General features: G+C 41.7%; 1 protein-coding gene across 1 annotated transcript in view; it reads left to right on the top strand.

The window, feature by feature from the left end:
• The window catches only part of LOC139441717 (B-cell receptor CD22-like), a 328007-nt gene that overhangs the window by 65164 nt on the left and 246748 nt on the right, over positions 1-16095 (top strand). The window contains exons 4-5 of the mRNA XM_071222512.1: positions 3215-3425; positions 9979-10296. Of these exons, the coding sequence (XP_071078613.1) occupies positions 3215-3425; positions 9979-10296 (529 nt within the window). The remainder of the gene's footprint in view (positions 1-3214; positions 3426-9978; positions 10297-16095) is intronic.

Genomic DNA, 16095 nt, shown 5'->3' with positions numbered 1-16095 from the left:
CCAAGGCCTCAGTTTGTTCACTGGTGATATATAATCTGCGTTACTTAAAAGCTGACGGATGAAAAAGTAGACACAATTTATGGATAACAACTACTTTAATTTCCGTGAAGGCGACGTTTCGGTATAGATCGTTATACCGTTGTCAAGCAAGACTGAATGAAATGTTGTTGTTGTTGTTGTTGTTGCTGCTTCTTTACGCAAATTCGGCTGACCTGCCCCTCTATGATACTTATGTTTGTGAGTAGGGTACACATTTTAGGAATGCATATAATTTCTGGTTTTTGTATAATTTTATTTTTATCTTTGGCTGCTCTGTTTATACACCTTCGAGTAGCCGTCCATCTCTCAGAAACAGTTAGTTTGGCCTTCGCTATTGCATCTCTTGGCTTTAGGAGCTCTTCGACAGATAGCGGTTGAATGTTGTGAAGCCATCTCCCGATCTTACTTGCGTCCCACTGGGCTTTTTATCTTTTGACTATGTATGCTTTGGCTTTTTATCTTTTTAGACCTCTTTACTATAGGGTCTATGTGGATATGGATCCCGTAACCAGCGTTGTTCACGATAGGATTCTTGGATCCATCAGTGTATACATGTATATATGCCAAGCTGGCCCGGCCCGGGTGGTTTGAATTTTAGTGGTAGCTACTGATCGTAGTAGGTTTGGGTTTTCTTTTTTAGTGACTTCTGATGTTAAAGCAGTGTCCACTATGGGAAATTCGAAAGTCCAGGGAGGGTGTGACCCTTTGTAGTGACTTTCTGGTGGCTGGATGTCATCACAATTGTGACTTCGGATGAGTTATCGTACTAATATGCCAGATGCTTTTAGTAAGGGATTTTCCTCAGCTGATTTTCATCTCGAGTGTTTGTGTCCTGCCATATCTTTTTCACCAAAGGTTTTCAGGTTTATCCCCAGAACGAGAATATTGCTTGCTCTCTTCTTAGTTCCAACGGAGGTTCTTCTGCTTCTACTTGTCATGCTTCTAGTGACGTACCTGTTGCTGCACCTGTGGCCAGCATTTTGGCTTTGTATTGTATTCTGTTGAGGCGGCTCAAGACAGTATTTAATGCTGAGTGAAACACTTCATAACCATAGTCTATGTTTGATCTGATAAGTGATTTGAAGATGTGTCCCTCGATGTGCCCCAAGATGTGCCTGAAAATGCTCGTATTACGTTAAGGGCTTTTTGACATCTGTAAACCACATATTCTATATGTTTGCGCCATGTGAGGTGTTGATCATATTGCGAATGTTTCCAATTTGATTGGATGGCCTTTTATGGAGAGACGGGGTATCATAGCATCTTTCCCCCTGCTTTTGGATAGAACACCCACAGATTTTTTCACTTGAAAGGGTGACCCCCCATTTATTGCACCATTGATCTGCTCCGTCTAGGGCTGACTGGAGTTCTTTTTGGATTTCTGAAATATCTGTGTGCTTCACTCACATTGCTCCGTCATCAGCGAATTTTGGGTAGGAGAGCTGATGTGATCAAAAAGATCATTGATCTTGACTACACAATGCCATTTAGAAAGGGGTCAAATGTCCCGGACGGGACTCAACCCCCAAAAAGTACGAGAATCTGTACTTTACTAAGAAAGTGTTATCCCCAATATAACATTTGTTACGTCATTGATCTTGATGTTAAACAAGATTGGTCTTATAATGCTGCCTTGTGGTGTGTCATTGTCCAATGACATGGGATCAGATTTATTGTTCCCTATTTTAACTGATATTTTAACTGACCTGTCTTGCAGGAAGCTGCCTTTGAAGTTTGCCACGTTCCCTTCGACTCAAGGTCCCCTTCTTTTGTGCTAGTTTTGTGAGGAGTCTGTCTTGCCCTACCATTTCGAAAGCTTTGCTGAAGTCCAGAAAACTGTGTCTAGGTGTTGTCTGTTTTTATTTCATTGTCCAGTCTTAGAATATGATTTAGACATTAAGCCGCTTTGATCAGGTTTGATGTGGTTGCCAGTTTAGAAGCGGGATACCTGCAGCATGTTTCCATGCTTTTTGTGGAATTTTGGATGATATCATGTAGTACAATGAGTAAGCTCTTTGTTTGATCAAAACCTCCTAACTGGTTGTGTCCAAACCAGGTGTTGTGCCTTTTCTGTTGTAGTGCATCATCAAAAACTCTGTCACTGTAAATGGTATATTGTGTACCAGATGCTTACTTTGCGGCTGTTTTAATACCTTAATGCCTGTTTGAATTCTTTGCTGCAATTTGTGTTGCTGCTGAAAGATGAGAAGTGCTCAGCTTGAATGTTGGCCTTTTCTTTGAATGTATGGGCGTTGGCTAACTTACCCCTGATTACGTGTATTTTGCTCCAGACTGAGGAACAGGGCACATTATATATAAAGTAGGTAGAGGATAAACAGAAAAGGATAAACAGTAACGACAATCGCATACATGAGTGAGATAACATGGGTAGGTAAAGTTATAACAACAGAAGAATAATGCTGTAACAACATGATAGACAGAGAATCACACGAGGTGGAAGCCAATGAGACATGAAGCCAATTTAGCCAACAGGAAGGTGGTGATTATAGTTCATAGTAGCCAGATGGGATGAAATAGATTTTGATCGTTGTTGATCTATGACTTAAGGCGGCGAATATGGAGTGTTTCTGTTAGTTTTCTTTTGCTGAAGTCATGGAGATTGTTGGAGAGGATTTGGACGTTTTCTCAGTTGATGTTGCTGATATGCCAGAATCAAAGAGCTGAAACGTCAACCATCAAATCAGACAGTAAATCAGCCATCTCAGACCATACAGCCAGTCTCTCTAACTACTGTTTTGTGTTTACAGGGTGTGAGTAGCGTCCCTCCCAGCAGTACATCGTCCTCCCGGGGATCATGTCCATCAGGCCAGGTCCAGACAACCAACACCCTGTCTCTACCAGAAACACAGCCAGTCTCTGTAACTACTGTTTTGTGTTTACAGGGTGTGAGTGGCGTCCCTCCCAGCAGTACATCTTCCTCCCAGGGATCATGTCCATCAGGCCAGGTCCAGACAACCAACACTCTGTCTCTACCAGGAAACACAGCCAGTCTCTCTAACTACTGTTTTGTGTTTACAGGGTGTGAGTGGCGTCCCTCCCAGCAGTACATCTTCATCCCAGGGATCATGTCCATCAGGCCAGTTCCAGACAACCAACACTCTGTCTCTACCAGGAAACACAGTCAGTCTCTCTAACTACTGTTTTGTGTTTACAGGGTGTGAGTGGCGTCCCTCCCAGCAGTACATCTTCATCCCAGGGATCATGTCCATCAGGCCAGGTCCAGACAACCAACACTCTGTCTCTACCAGGAAACACAGCAAATCTCTACAACAGACAGATGTCTCTCACTGTCAGTGTGGAACATGACTCCTTTGACCCGCCCACGTACACAAAGTCTGTCACTTCAAACACAATACAGTTCCCTGGTGAGTAGAGTCTGTCTGTATCGACACTACTACATTTGCTACCTTGATTATAGGGTTGAAATGTATTTGATAAAATTGTTATTGTTTTAGAATGTATTTTGATGCAAATATACATTTTAATATTATGTTGATCTGCCTTAATGTATAAATATAAAATGTCCAGTAGGTTGCATAAATAACCAAACTGTATATAGATTAACTTGGTCTCGTCGCTATATGGCTGAAATAATGCCAATGCGACGTTAAATTTTAACTCACTCACTCACTCACTCACTCACTCACTGTTAGAATAGTGCATTAGATTTACATTAAAGTGAACTGCGACATACAATCATTTGTCTTTACGTAACTGCAGACATGTGAAGATCCGAGATAGAATTATAGGTTTTCTGCAGTCCATGCTTGCCGTAAAAGGTGACAATGCTTGTCGTAAGAGGCAACTAACGGGATCGGGTGGTCAGACTCGCTGACTTGATTGATGCATGTCATCATATCCCAATTGCCTTGGTCGATGCTCATCATCTCAGTCACTGTATTGACTGGTCCAGACTCGATTATTATCCCCCGCCGCGCGAAAGCGCGAAGCGGGGGATATAGTATTCACGACCGTCCGTACGTCCGTCCGTCCGTACGTCCCACCTGTTTGTTGCCGCGATATCTCAAGAACTAAACACTGGATTGTCTTCATATTTGGAACTATGGTGTATATACAGACTCCGCAGACACCAGTCGGTTTTGGTGACCTTGACCCCATTTTCAAGGTCACAGCAGGCATATCTGCTTTTGGAGTTGGAAAACAGTGTTGCCGCGATATCTCAAGAACTAATCTCTGGAATGTCTTCATATTTGGAACTATGGTGTATATACAGACTCCGCAGACACCAGTCGGTTTTGGTGACCTTGACCCCATTTTCAAGGTCACAGCAGGCATATCTGCTTTTGGAGTTGGAAAACGGTGTTGCCGCAATATCTCAAGAACTAATCTCTGGATTGTCTTCATATTTGGAACTATGGTGTATATACAGACTCCGCAGACACCAGTTGGTTTTAGTGACCTTGACCCCATTTTCAAGGTCACAGCAGGCATATCTGCTTTTGGAGTTTGAAAACGGTGTTGCCGCAATATCTCAAGAACTAATCTCTGGAATGTCTTCATATTTGGAACTATGGTGTATATACAGACTCCGCAGACACCAGTCGGTTTTGGTGACCTTGACCCCATTTTCAAGGTCACAGCAGGCATATCTGCTTTTGGAGTTGGAAAACGGTGTTGCCGCAATATCTCAAGAACTAATCTCTGGATTGTCTTCATATTTGGAACTATGGTGTATATACAGACTCCGCAGACACCAGTCAGTTTTGGTGACCTTGACCCCATTTTCAAGGTCACAGCAAGCAAATCTGCTTTTGGAGTTGGAAAACAGTGTTGCCGCGATATCTCAAGAACTAATCTCTGGATTGTCTTCATATTTGGTACTATGGTGTATATACAGACTCTGCAGACACCAGTCGGTTTTCGTGACCTTAAATTAATTTTCAAGGTAACATTAACTTAATTTTCAAGGTAACAGACTCCGCAGACACCAGTTGGTTTTGGTGACCTTGACCCCATTTTCAAGGTCACAGCAGGCATATCTGCTTTTGGAGTTGGAAAACGGTGTTGCCGCAATATTGGTGACCTTGACCCCATTTTCAAGGTCACAGCAGGCATATCTGCTTTTGGAGTTGGAAAACGGTGTTGCCGCAATATCTCAAGAACTAATCTCTGGATTGTCTTCATATTTGGAACTATGGTGTATATACAGACTCCGCAGACACCAGTCGGTTTTGGTGACCTTGACCCCATTTTCAAGGTCACAGCAGGCATATCTGCTTTTGGAGTTTGAAAACAGTGTTGCCGCAATATCTCAAGAACTAATCTCTGGAATGTCTTCATATTTGGAAATATGGTGTATATACAGACTCCGCAGACACCAGTCGGTTTTGGTGACCTTGACCCCATTTTCAAGGTCACAGCAGGCATATCTGCTTTTGGAGTTTGAAAACGGTGTTGCCGCAATATCTCAAGAACTAATCTCTGGATTGTCTTCATATTTGGAACTATGGTGAATATACAGACTCCGCAGACACCAGTCGGTTTTGGTGACCTTGACCCCATTTTCAAGGTCACAGCAGGCATATCTGCTTTTGGAGTTTGAAAACGGTGTTGCCGCAATATCTCAAGAACTAATCTCTGGAATGTCTTCATATTTGGAACTATGGTGTATATACAGACTCCGCAGACACCAGTCGGTTTTGGTCACCTTGATCCCATTTTCAAGGTCACAGCAGGCAAATCTGCTTTTGGAGTTAGAAAACAGTGTTGCCGCGATATCTCAAGAACTAATCGCTGGATTGTCTTCATATTTGGAACTATAGTGTATATACAGACACCGCATACACCTGTCAGATTTGGTGACCTTGACCCCATTTTCAAGGTCACAGCAGGCAAATCTGTTTTTGGAGTTGGAAAACGGTGTTGCCACAATATCTCAAGAACTAATCGCTGGATTGTCTTCATATTTGGTACTATGGTGTACAGGCGGGGGATATTTCGTCACTCTGTGACAAATACTTGTTTCAGGCTGGAATAGCTGGAATATTGCTGAGTGCGGCGTCAAACAACAAACAAACAAACAAACGTAACTGCAAACAAGTAATTGGAATGTCCTCTTTTTCCCCAAACCACCTTGCCGTGTGATGCTATTCATGCAGACAAAGGTTTAGAATATTCAACATTTGCCTAAATGATTGTGAAAGTGAGTTATGATTACTCAATCAGATGTTTCTAAAAGCAGTATGGTGCCCATATTTAACGGCCGATTAACCTCGGGAGACATTTCACATGGGGCGCAATCCCCAAGACAAGTATTTGTTTTTCAGGCATCGTCTAAATGTTATTGGATGCTTGTAGGAAAACATAAGACTGAACTCTTAAAATACCACAATCAGTATCATCAAGTTATCATCAGTTAAACTTATATTTAAAAACAAAGATATCCTTGTTCTGTTTTATTCTCAATGTAAGATGGAGATAGAAATAGGGCGTTTTTGTCGACAAATGAAAGGACATTTAACTCGAATGTGATAGGATACGTATGGAATCCCAGAAGGGACATTGTCGCGTTGTCGCCCTTACAAAAGCAAGCAAAATGAGTCGACATAAACCACAGTGACATTTTGGCCATGTGTTGCATTAATATTGTCGTGCTTTGACTAATGTGATTTACTTTACCAAATGCCGACATTTTTCAAGGTCACGATATGTCGCACTGTCGCCCCGTCTAAAATGTGTGAAAAAGAAGTTGAAATGCGCGACAACGCGACATAATCACAATGTTGCATAGTCGCGCGGAGTAATGGTGCGCACCTGTAGTAGGTGAAATAATCTACGCTTGCTCGGAAATGATTATGCCCTTGTCTTTTGCAAGCTGGTTCTAAATCCGAAGTACCAATGACAATGTGTGTTACTGTTTTCATAAATTCAAACAAATCTTTCTTGGTTACTTTAGAAATTGTATAATACATTGTTATTGTCAGTGTAGTTTTTTTTTTACCGAAACATGTTTTAACAGCAAGTGACAAACTTCATTCATATTTAATTTAATTCCGATCTCCAACAACTCCAGCATCAAATTGATGAGAGGAACACGACTGACCCAGTGTTTTTGCGTCTCATAGACGTACCAGAAAACTATGATTGTGGGTTCGAATCCCAGCACCATAAACATGCACCACTTAGAGTTTTCTTTCTTCAGTGAATAACTATAAATTAAAGATATTGTTCAAAACAGCGTGAAACCATACCCGCTCACTCGCTCAAATCAATGCTCTGCAGAGTGGCGCCCCCGAGGCGTGCCAAAAACCCATGATTGTGAGTTCAAATTCCCAATTCGTCTAAACTATATTAGTATATATATGATTTTGACCTACCATATTTCCTTGATAGTTTATTTCTTTCAGACACTCTTTACCCTGGTTGTTCAAATCGCAAAGATAATAATGGGGAGACTTCCGAGGATGAAATATACCCGGTGTTTAATCGAGAACACAGCGTTTATTCGAGTCCCAGCGTTTATTTGAGGAAATCACTGCCGTCTTTCCTCACATAAGCTGACTCGCAGTGACTTCACTGAAATACTGTTCAGAGCGGCGATTCAAAGAATACTCTCTCACTCGTAATATCCCTTTTGATGAAATGACGCTCAGGGAGCTTGGTAAATTAAGAACGTATTTCGCAATAATGTTTTTGTGATGTCTATATTTGAATTCTTTATACCCTCATTCACCAAACTTCAGATAACGGACGACTCTTTAACCCACTCACCGACTTTGCTCCTTTGTAGATGTTGTGACTGAGTTCCATCTCTAGGCGCATTCATCTCTATATCCTAGATCATGTTTGGTTAAGATTATGAAAATACACAGTCGCTAATAAAAGTGTGACAATGTGACAATGTGACATGTTGATGAAAAGTTGCGTTGTCGCACTTTGTAAAAATATCAAAAATGCATGATATGCAGTAATTAAAATAAACGCGACAACGCGACATTTTGTATTTTATTTTGTCAAGGTTATTGCACTTTGTTAAAATATTGGAAAATGCAATAATTAATATAAGCACCACAATGCGACAGCGCAACATCAAGACAGATTTAGGAAATTTCTCGTTCTTGCATTGTCGCATTGTCGTGCTTATACAGAACGAATCAAGTATTCGCATGTGCTCTTTAGTATAGAATGGATTATTTGATTTGATTGGCTGAATGTGAACTGGCTCCTAATCTTATGGAGCCAAACTGAACTGGATCAAATTTGGCCTTTTTAAAGACCTTTGTATATGTCATTGTATTTTGTGTATTCCGTAGTACTTGCATAAGTATACATAGTAATTAGGGCAACTGCCTTTTGGTTGGTTGAATTTAAAACTAGTCCTAATCTTACAAACTGAATAGACCTTGGGTTTAATATTTTAATATATTAGTGTATACCAGGCCATTTGACCACTTGCATTTTAGTATTTTTTTGTGTGATCTGTGTATGTGTGTGTATTTGTACGTTGAGCATTAATATGATGAATAGAGATAAGGGGACCATACCTGTATTGGTCCGTCAGGTGCCTGTTTAATAGAGTATATTATTGCCTCAAGTTGGATGTGTACATTGTGTTTTGATTTGGTTGTTGTGCTGCCAAGTATATTTGACCCTTACTAAGCTAATCAATTTGGACAGTTTGCTGTCATACGAAGGCCATACATGGAAAATGACAAATGTCAACGTTATGGGAACATGGTATCTTGTATGTCCCCCATTACCGTCCAGTACATATTCAAGTACTTCTGCCCAGGGACGAAGCGAGAGTACTGATAACACGTTCGGCCTGTAGTGCATGTGCAACAGCCATTATAACACGGGATCGGTTGGGTTACTGACTTTGATCGGTTTAGCCTGGCTAACTCTCTTGGTACTAGAGTCGAGAGATGGAGCCACACTTCACATATCGTTTACACCTTTTCATATATTTATATCAATATCACGTATGTGTTTCTTTTTAATGACTATATGTGTCTTGATTGCTCAGCTGACATTACGATTGAAGACTTGTCACAAACAAATTTGTATTTAAGCCCTTAGAAACATATACTCTGTATGTTTACGGTGGGCAATACATGTAGTACTATCTTCTTGAAAGACAAAACGCGGACCTTCATGACGTGCAAACTACTGGCGCCAGTATGTTGTCTGTAATACTCTCCAGATACCCTTTCATGGCATTCTGGCAGTCACAGTGATCCCGCCCCATATCATTACAGACCCAACCCCAAATCCCTCACGTTGCCTTACGTTTACGTTCGTATGACGCCCCTAAGGACACCTCCAGACACGTAAATCTGTGAATCTGGACTGAAAACATTACACGATACCATTGATGATTCGCCCGCTGGCTTGATTACATGTGTCTATTTGCTATAGTAGTACAACATGTCCACATTCAGCCAATCAAAACAAATAATTCAGTCAACACGAAAGAGCACATGTGAAAACGTTTGATATTAACTTTGATGTCGCATTGTGGCGTTGTCGCGCTTATAGTAATTACTGCATTTTTAAAAGTGTGACATCACAACAGTGTGACAAAGCACCATTTCATCACCGACAATACAAATATATGAAACAATTTCAAAAGCAACGATGAAAGATTTGTTTTAAAGTAACACACATTGCCATTGGTAATTCGGGTTTAGAACCACTGGAGCGAACAAGAGCCCCCTGGGGTTTTGGAAAGAAATATAACCATACCTGCACATTTTGTTCACTTGCTCCCCATGCGCACCATTATTCAGAAAGGGAGAGAACGCGACAATGCGACAGCATGATAATGTCCCTCTTGGATTCCATAAACATGTGCAAAATGTAAGACACTAGTATCATAAATTACGACTGAAACATATTATAGTGGTAGATAGATACCACCACAAAGACACAGTGATCAAGTAAAACTTGCTATTACAGTTCCGGTAACTTCTGTGACACTGACAAACATCAACTCTGACAATGAGAAGATAGGACAAGCAGCTGGTCAATCCTTGACCTTGACCTGTGTGACCTCAGCCAGTTTCCCTACTTCTACTGTGACCTGGGTGACCTTGCCATCAGGAACGACCCCTACAGTCAGCACAGAGACGACATCTGGTGTTCTGGTGAAGACAACAAGCTCTGTCACATTCACTGTCAGTAAGACTGACCAGGGGAGGAGCATTCACTGTCAGGCTGAAAACATCAACGGTCAGACATCCCCACAGTCTAACAGAGCAACACTGGAGGTTTGGTGTAAGTAGACCCAGTCTAACAGAGCCACACTGGAGGTTTGGTGTAAGTAGACCTTGTCTAACAGAGCCACACTGGAGGTTTGGTGTAAGTAGACCCAGTCTAACAGAGCCACACTGGAGATTTGGTGTAAGTAGACCCTATCTAACAGAGCAACACTTGAGGTTTGGTGTAAGTAGACCCAGTCTAACAGAGCCACACTGGAGGTTTGGTGTAAGTAGACCCAGTCTAACAGAGCCACACCGGAGGTTTGGTGTAAGTAGACCCAGTCTAACAGAGCCACACCGGAGGTTTGGTGTAAGTAGACCTTATCTAACAGAGCCACACTGGAGGCTTGGTGTAAGTAGACACAATCTAACAGAGCCACACTGGAGGTTTGGTGTAAGTACACACAATCTAACAGAGCCACACTGGAGGTTTGGTGTAAATAGACCCTATCTAACAGAGCCACACTGGAGGTTTGGTGTAAGTAGACCCAGTCTAACAGAGCCACACCGGAGGTTTGATGTAAGTAGACCCAGTCTAAGAGAGCCACACCGGAGGTTTGGTGTAAGTAGACCTTATCTAACAGAGCCACACCGGAGGTTTGGTGTTAGTAGACACAATCTAACAGAGTCACACCAGAGGTTTGGTGTTAGTAGACACAATCTAACAGAGTCACACCAGAGGTTTGGTGTAAGTAGACCCTATCTAACAGAGCCACACCGGAGGTTTGGTGTAAGTAGACCCAGTCTAACAGAGCCACACTGGAGGTTTGGTGTAAGTAGACACAATCTAACAGAGCCACACTGGAGGTTTGGTGTAAGTAGACACAATCTAACAAAGCCACACTGGAGGTTTGGTGTAAGTAGACCCAGTCTAACAGAGCCACACTGGAGGTTTGGTGTAAGTAGACATAGTCTAACAGAGGTACACTGGTGGTTTGATGTAAGTAGACAGTCTAACAGAGCCACAGAAGAAGTTTGGTGTAAGTAGACCCAGTCTAATCGAGCTACATTGGAGGTTTGTTGTAAGTAGAACCAGTCTCACATAGCCACAGGTGGATGAAACATTATATCGCAGGCAGAAATAGACCAGCAGCCCAGAGCACTTTGGTCAAACGAACAAGGTACCAATATCCGAACACAGGAACATTTACTGTGTAACCCAACATATTCATATATGGATGTCTGCCGGGGAGCCCCTGCTGCGTCTGGCCCCTGGCCCCCCAAAAGAAGGGGCCATTTAAGGGCTGGATCAAACATTGGAGGTACCACATGAAAGTAAGTGTAAATAAACTGGTACATCTAACAGAGTACATAATGGGCCACGCCAGACAAATCTTCCTCTGCAAAAGCCCTGCCAGACACCCCCAAAGAGGGTCCCCAAATTTGGGCTGGGTTAAACATTGGAGGTACCACATGAAATCAACATAAAATGAACTATTTCACTCTACTAAGAATAAAAAACCCATTGCCAGACAAATCGTCTGCTGCAAAAGGCCCGCCAGACACCCCCAAATCTTGACCCTTAATGGACTCAGTGAACACTCTGGTAAAATTTGACTAGAGTATACATTCAAAGTACCAGATGAAAGTAAGTTTAGATGAACAGGTACATGTTACTGAGTACAACACGGCCCATACCTGACAAATTTTCCTCTGCATAAGGTCCGCCAGACCCCCCAGAGAGGGTCCCAAAATTTGGGCTGGGTTAAACATTGGAGGTACCACATGAAACCAACATAAAATGAACTATTGCACTCTACTTATTGCACAATACCCATTGCCAGACAAATCATCTTCTGCATAAGGCCCGCCAGACACCCACAAAAAGTTGACCCTTCAGGTATACACGGGTAAAATTGGTCTGGAATATATATCGATTGTACCACATTAAGGTACGTTTGAATGAACAGGTTCATATCACAGAGTACAGAATGGGCCACACCAGACAAATCTTCCTCTGTATAAGGCTTAAACATTGGAGGTATCACATGGAACCAACATAAAATGAACTATTACACTCTACTTATTACAAAATACCCATTGCCAGACAAATCCTCTTCTGCATAAAGACCGCTAGACACACCCTCACCCCACCCCACACAGTTGACCCTCTGTAATCCCTGTGTGCATAATGAAACATTGGACATCAGCTCTGAGAGTCAACAGATGGTCAAATTTATGTTTTGTTCTTAAAGATGGAAGGATTTTATTGAGATTAAAATCACGTATTTATAATATCAGGTCTTTGAATACTAGTATTGATATCATAGATTAGGCCTATCGTTGAAATGTAATGAAAATGGCATGAATCTGAATCTTGTGAATATATATCTGATCAGCTATGAAGTCCTCAAAGCCTGCTACAGCCTGATAGCTTGGCTATGGATTCCTACAAGCCAGATAGGCATATGATGCTATGTGCCATGATTTTTATATACTGAACAACAAAAGTTCCTGTGACATTGAATAAGATTTAATGCAAAGTTATGTTTTTACCAAATCTGAAACAATTTCGGCTTGCAACAGATAAAAGACTCCTGTAAGTGTTCAAATGGTTTTAATTTGTCATACTGACTTCAGAAAATGCGTGATTTCATTAAAAAAAACATGAACATGCCAAAATGTCAATTTACAAATCAATAGCGAGTGTGTCCGCCTCTGGCTGCGATGCAAGCAACACATCTTCGTCTCATGGAATGGACCAGGCGTCGCACAAAGTTCTGTGGGATATCTGTCCATATCTGCCTGAGCATGTTTCGAAGTTCCAGGAGTGTCTGTGGAACACGTGGTTGACGTCGAAGGCGCCGATCCATCTCATCCCACATGTGCTTGATTGCTGATAGATCAGGGGAGCGAGCCGGCCAGGGGATGACATTCACGTTGTTTTTGTTGAAGAGATCCTGAACAAGTCGAGCAATATGAGGCCGGGCGCTGTCATGTTGAAAGGTAATACCTGGGCCATGACGACTCCAAAACGGTAGAACAACAGGTCTGATGATCTCGTCGCGGTAGCGCTGTCCATTGAGATTTACCTCTACCACTATCAAACGGGTCCTCTGTCTTGCTGTAATCTGACCCGATACCAAAACGCTGCCGCCCCAGAACCGATCTTCTTCCATGACACAATGAAGACAATCCCTGCACATCTGAGGCGGAGACGTACGGTTTGTGAAGATAATCGTCGAAGGCCAGGGATGCTTCTTGCAGTAACTGTTGCTGGATAGAATCGATTTTGTAGGTGTGCTCTTCGAATCCAGTTGTCTTGTCGATTATTGGTTACGCGTGGCCTGCCACTCTGAGGATGGTCTCTGACTGCATTCGTCTGTTGCCAACGTTGCCATAAACACCAAATGGTGTTTCTGTGGACGTTAAATTGTCTTGCAACATCACGTTGACTCAATCCTTCTTCAAGCACACCAATGGCTCGCAGACGCTCGTTTTCGGACAAGCGTGGCATTTCATAATGTTGAATAATTGCATAATTTTATTGTTTTTCTGAATGGTTGTTGTCAGCACGATGCTAAACAATGCATATGGAATCCCGTTAACGCACACGAAATGCATGGGGCTTGCATAAAAGTCAACATTTGCATGGAATGCATGCTTTTCTGTAGCATTTGCGTTTTTGTGACTTGATTCCATACATGTACTACAATACTGAAAACCAAACTTTACTTGTTTGAAAAATACACTATACACTTTTGTTGTTGAGTGTTGCTGAATGGATAATGATAGCCCCTTATGCCACTTGGAAATGTTTTAGGATGATAATCTGGAAATTCGGGGTGATAATTGTGTTTAATAACCTATGATCTCCATTTATTTAACAAGTTTTATCATCTAAAAATCTGAAATCAGGCCAAATATATCTCCATATTTATCAATTTTACATTCAGCTTTTTAGATGATAAAACTTGCTAAATAAACGATAGATCATAGGTTTTTAAACACAATTATCACCAAAAGATTTCCAAATGGTATCAGGGACTGTCATTTACAATTCTTATAGCAGGCTTTGAGGACTACCTAAGCATGTTTGGGTTTGTAGGAATCCATAGCCAAGCTATCAGGCTATAGCAGGCTTTGAGGACTTCATAGCTGATCAGATATATATTCACAAGAATCAGATTCATGCCATTTTCATTACATTTCAACGATAGGCCTAATCTATGATATCAATACTAGTATTCAAAGACCTGATTTTATAAATACGTGATTTTAATCTCAATAAAAACCTTCCATCTTTAAGAACAAAACATAAATTTGACCATCTGTTGACTCTCAGAGCTGATGTCCAATGTTTCATTATGCACACTGGGATTACAGAGGGTCAACTGTGTGGGGTGGGGTGAGGGTGTGTCTAGCGGTCTTTATGCAGAAGAGGATTTGTCTGGCAATGGGTATTTTGTAATAAGTAGAGTGTAATAGTTCATTTTATGTTGGTTCCATGTGATACCTCCAATGTTTAAGCCTTATACAGAGGAAGATTTGTCTGGTGTGGCCCATTCTGTACTCTGTGATATGAACCTGTTCATTCAAACGTACCTTAATGTGGTACAATCGATATATATTCCAGACCAATTTTACCCGTGTATACCTGAAGGGTCAACTTTTTGTGGGTGTCTGGCGGGCCTTATGCAGAAGATGATTTGTCTGGCAATGGGTATTGTGCAATAAGTAGAGTGCAATTGTTCGTTTTATGTTGGTTTCATGTGGTACCTCCAATGTTTAAGCCTTATACAGAGGAAGATTTGTCTGGTATGGCCCATTCTGTACTCTGTCATATGAACCTGTTCATTCAAACGTACCTTAATGTGGTACAATCGATATATATTCCAGACCAATTTTACCCGTGTATACCTGAAGGGTCAACTTTTTGTGGGTGTCTGGCGGGCCTTATGCAGAAGATGATTTGTCTGGCAATGGGTATTGTGCAATAAGTAGAGTGCAATAGTTCATTTTATGTTGGTTTCATGTGGTACCTCCAATGTTTAACCCAGCCGAAATTTTGGGACCCTCTCTGGGGGGTCTGGCGGACCTTATGCAGAGGACAATTTGTCAGGTATGGGCCGTGTTGTACTCAGTAACATGTACCTGTTCATCTAAACTTACTTTCATCTGGTACTTTGAATGTATACTCTAGTCAAATTTTACCAGAGTGTTCACTGAGTCCATTAAGGGTCAAGATTTGGGGGTGTCTGGCGGGCCTTTTGCAGCAGACGATTTGTCTGGCAATGGGTTTTTTATTCTTAGTAGAGTGAAATAGTTCATTTTATGTTGATTTCATGTGGTACCTCCAATGTTTAACCCAGCCCAAATTTGGGGACCCTCTTTGGGGGTGTCTGGCAGGGCTTTTGCAGAGGAAGATTTGTCTGGCGTGGCCCATTATGTACTCTGTTAGATGTACCAGTTTATTTACACTTACTTTCATGTGGTACCTCCAATGTTTGATCCAGCCCTTAAATGGCCCCTTCTTTTGGGGGGCCAGGGGCCAGACGCAGCAGGGGCTCCCCGGCAGACATCCATATATGAATATGTTGGGTTACACAGTAAATGTTCCTGTGTTCGGATATTGGTACCTTGTTCGTTTGACCAAAGTGCTCTGGGCTGCCGGTCTAAAATGCTTTGATACAAAAAGAAACAGAAAGAATGAACTTCATAAGTTACTGAAGATCCTCTGATATGATATGATAAGGGTGCAATTAATACATTAATATGAAGGAAATACTACTTGGTGCAAAGGGTGGGGAATGAGAGCTGATGCAACGATGACATAAAGCTAAAGGTATCAAGCTTGAAATTAACTTGAGTCTTA

This window comes from Haliotis cracherodii, unplaced genomic scaffold (genome assembly GCF_022045235.1).
Source record: "Haliotis cracherodii isolate W230 unplaced genomic scaffold, xgHalCrac1.p SCAF_43, whole genome shotgun sequence".
Taxonomy (NCBI): Eukaryota; Metazoa; Mollusca; class Gastropoda; order Lepetellida; family Haliotidae; genus Haliotis; species Haliotis cracherodii.
The sequence above is the reverse complement of the archived record's forward strand: the minus strand, read 5'-3'. Positions and strand labels throughout refer to the sequence as shown.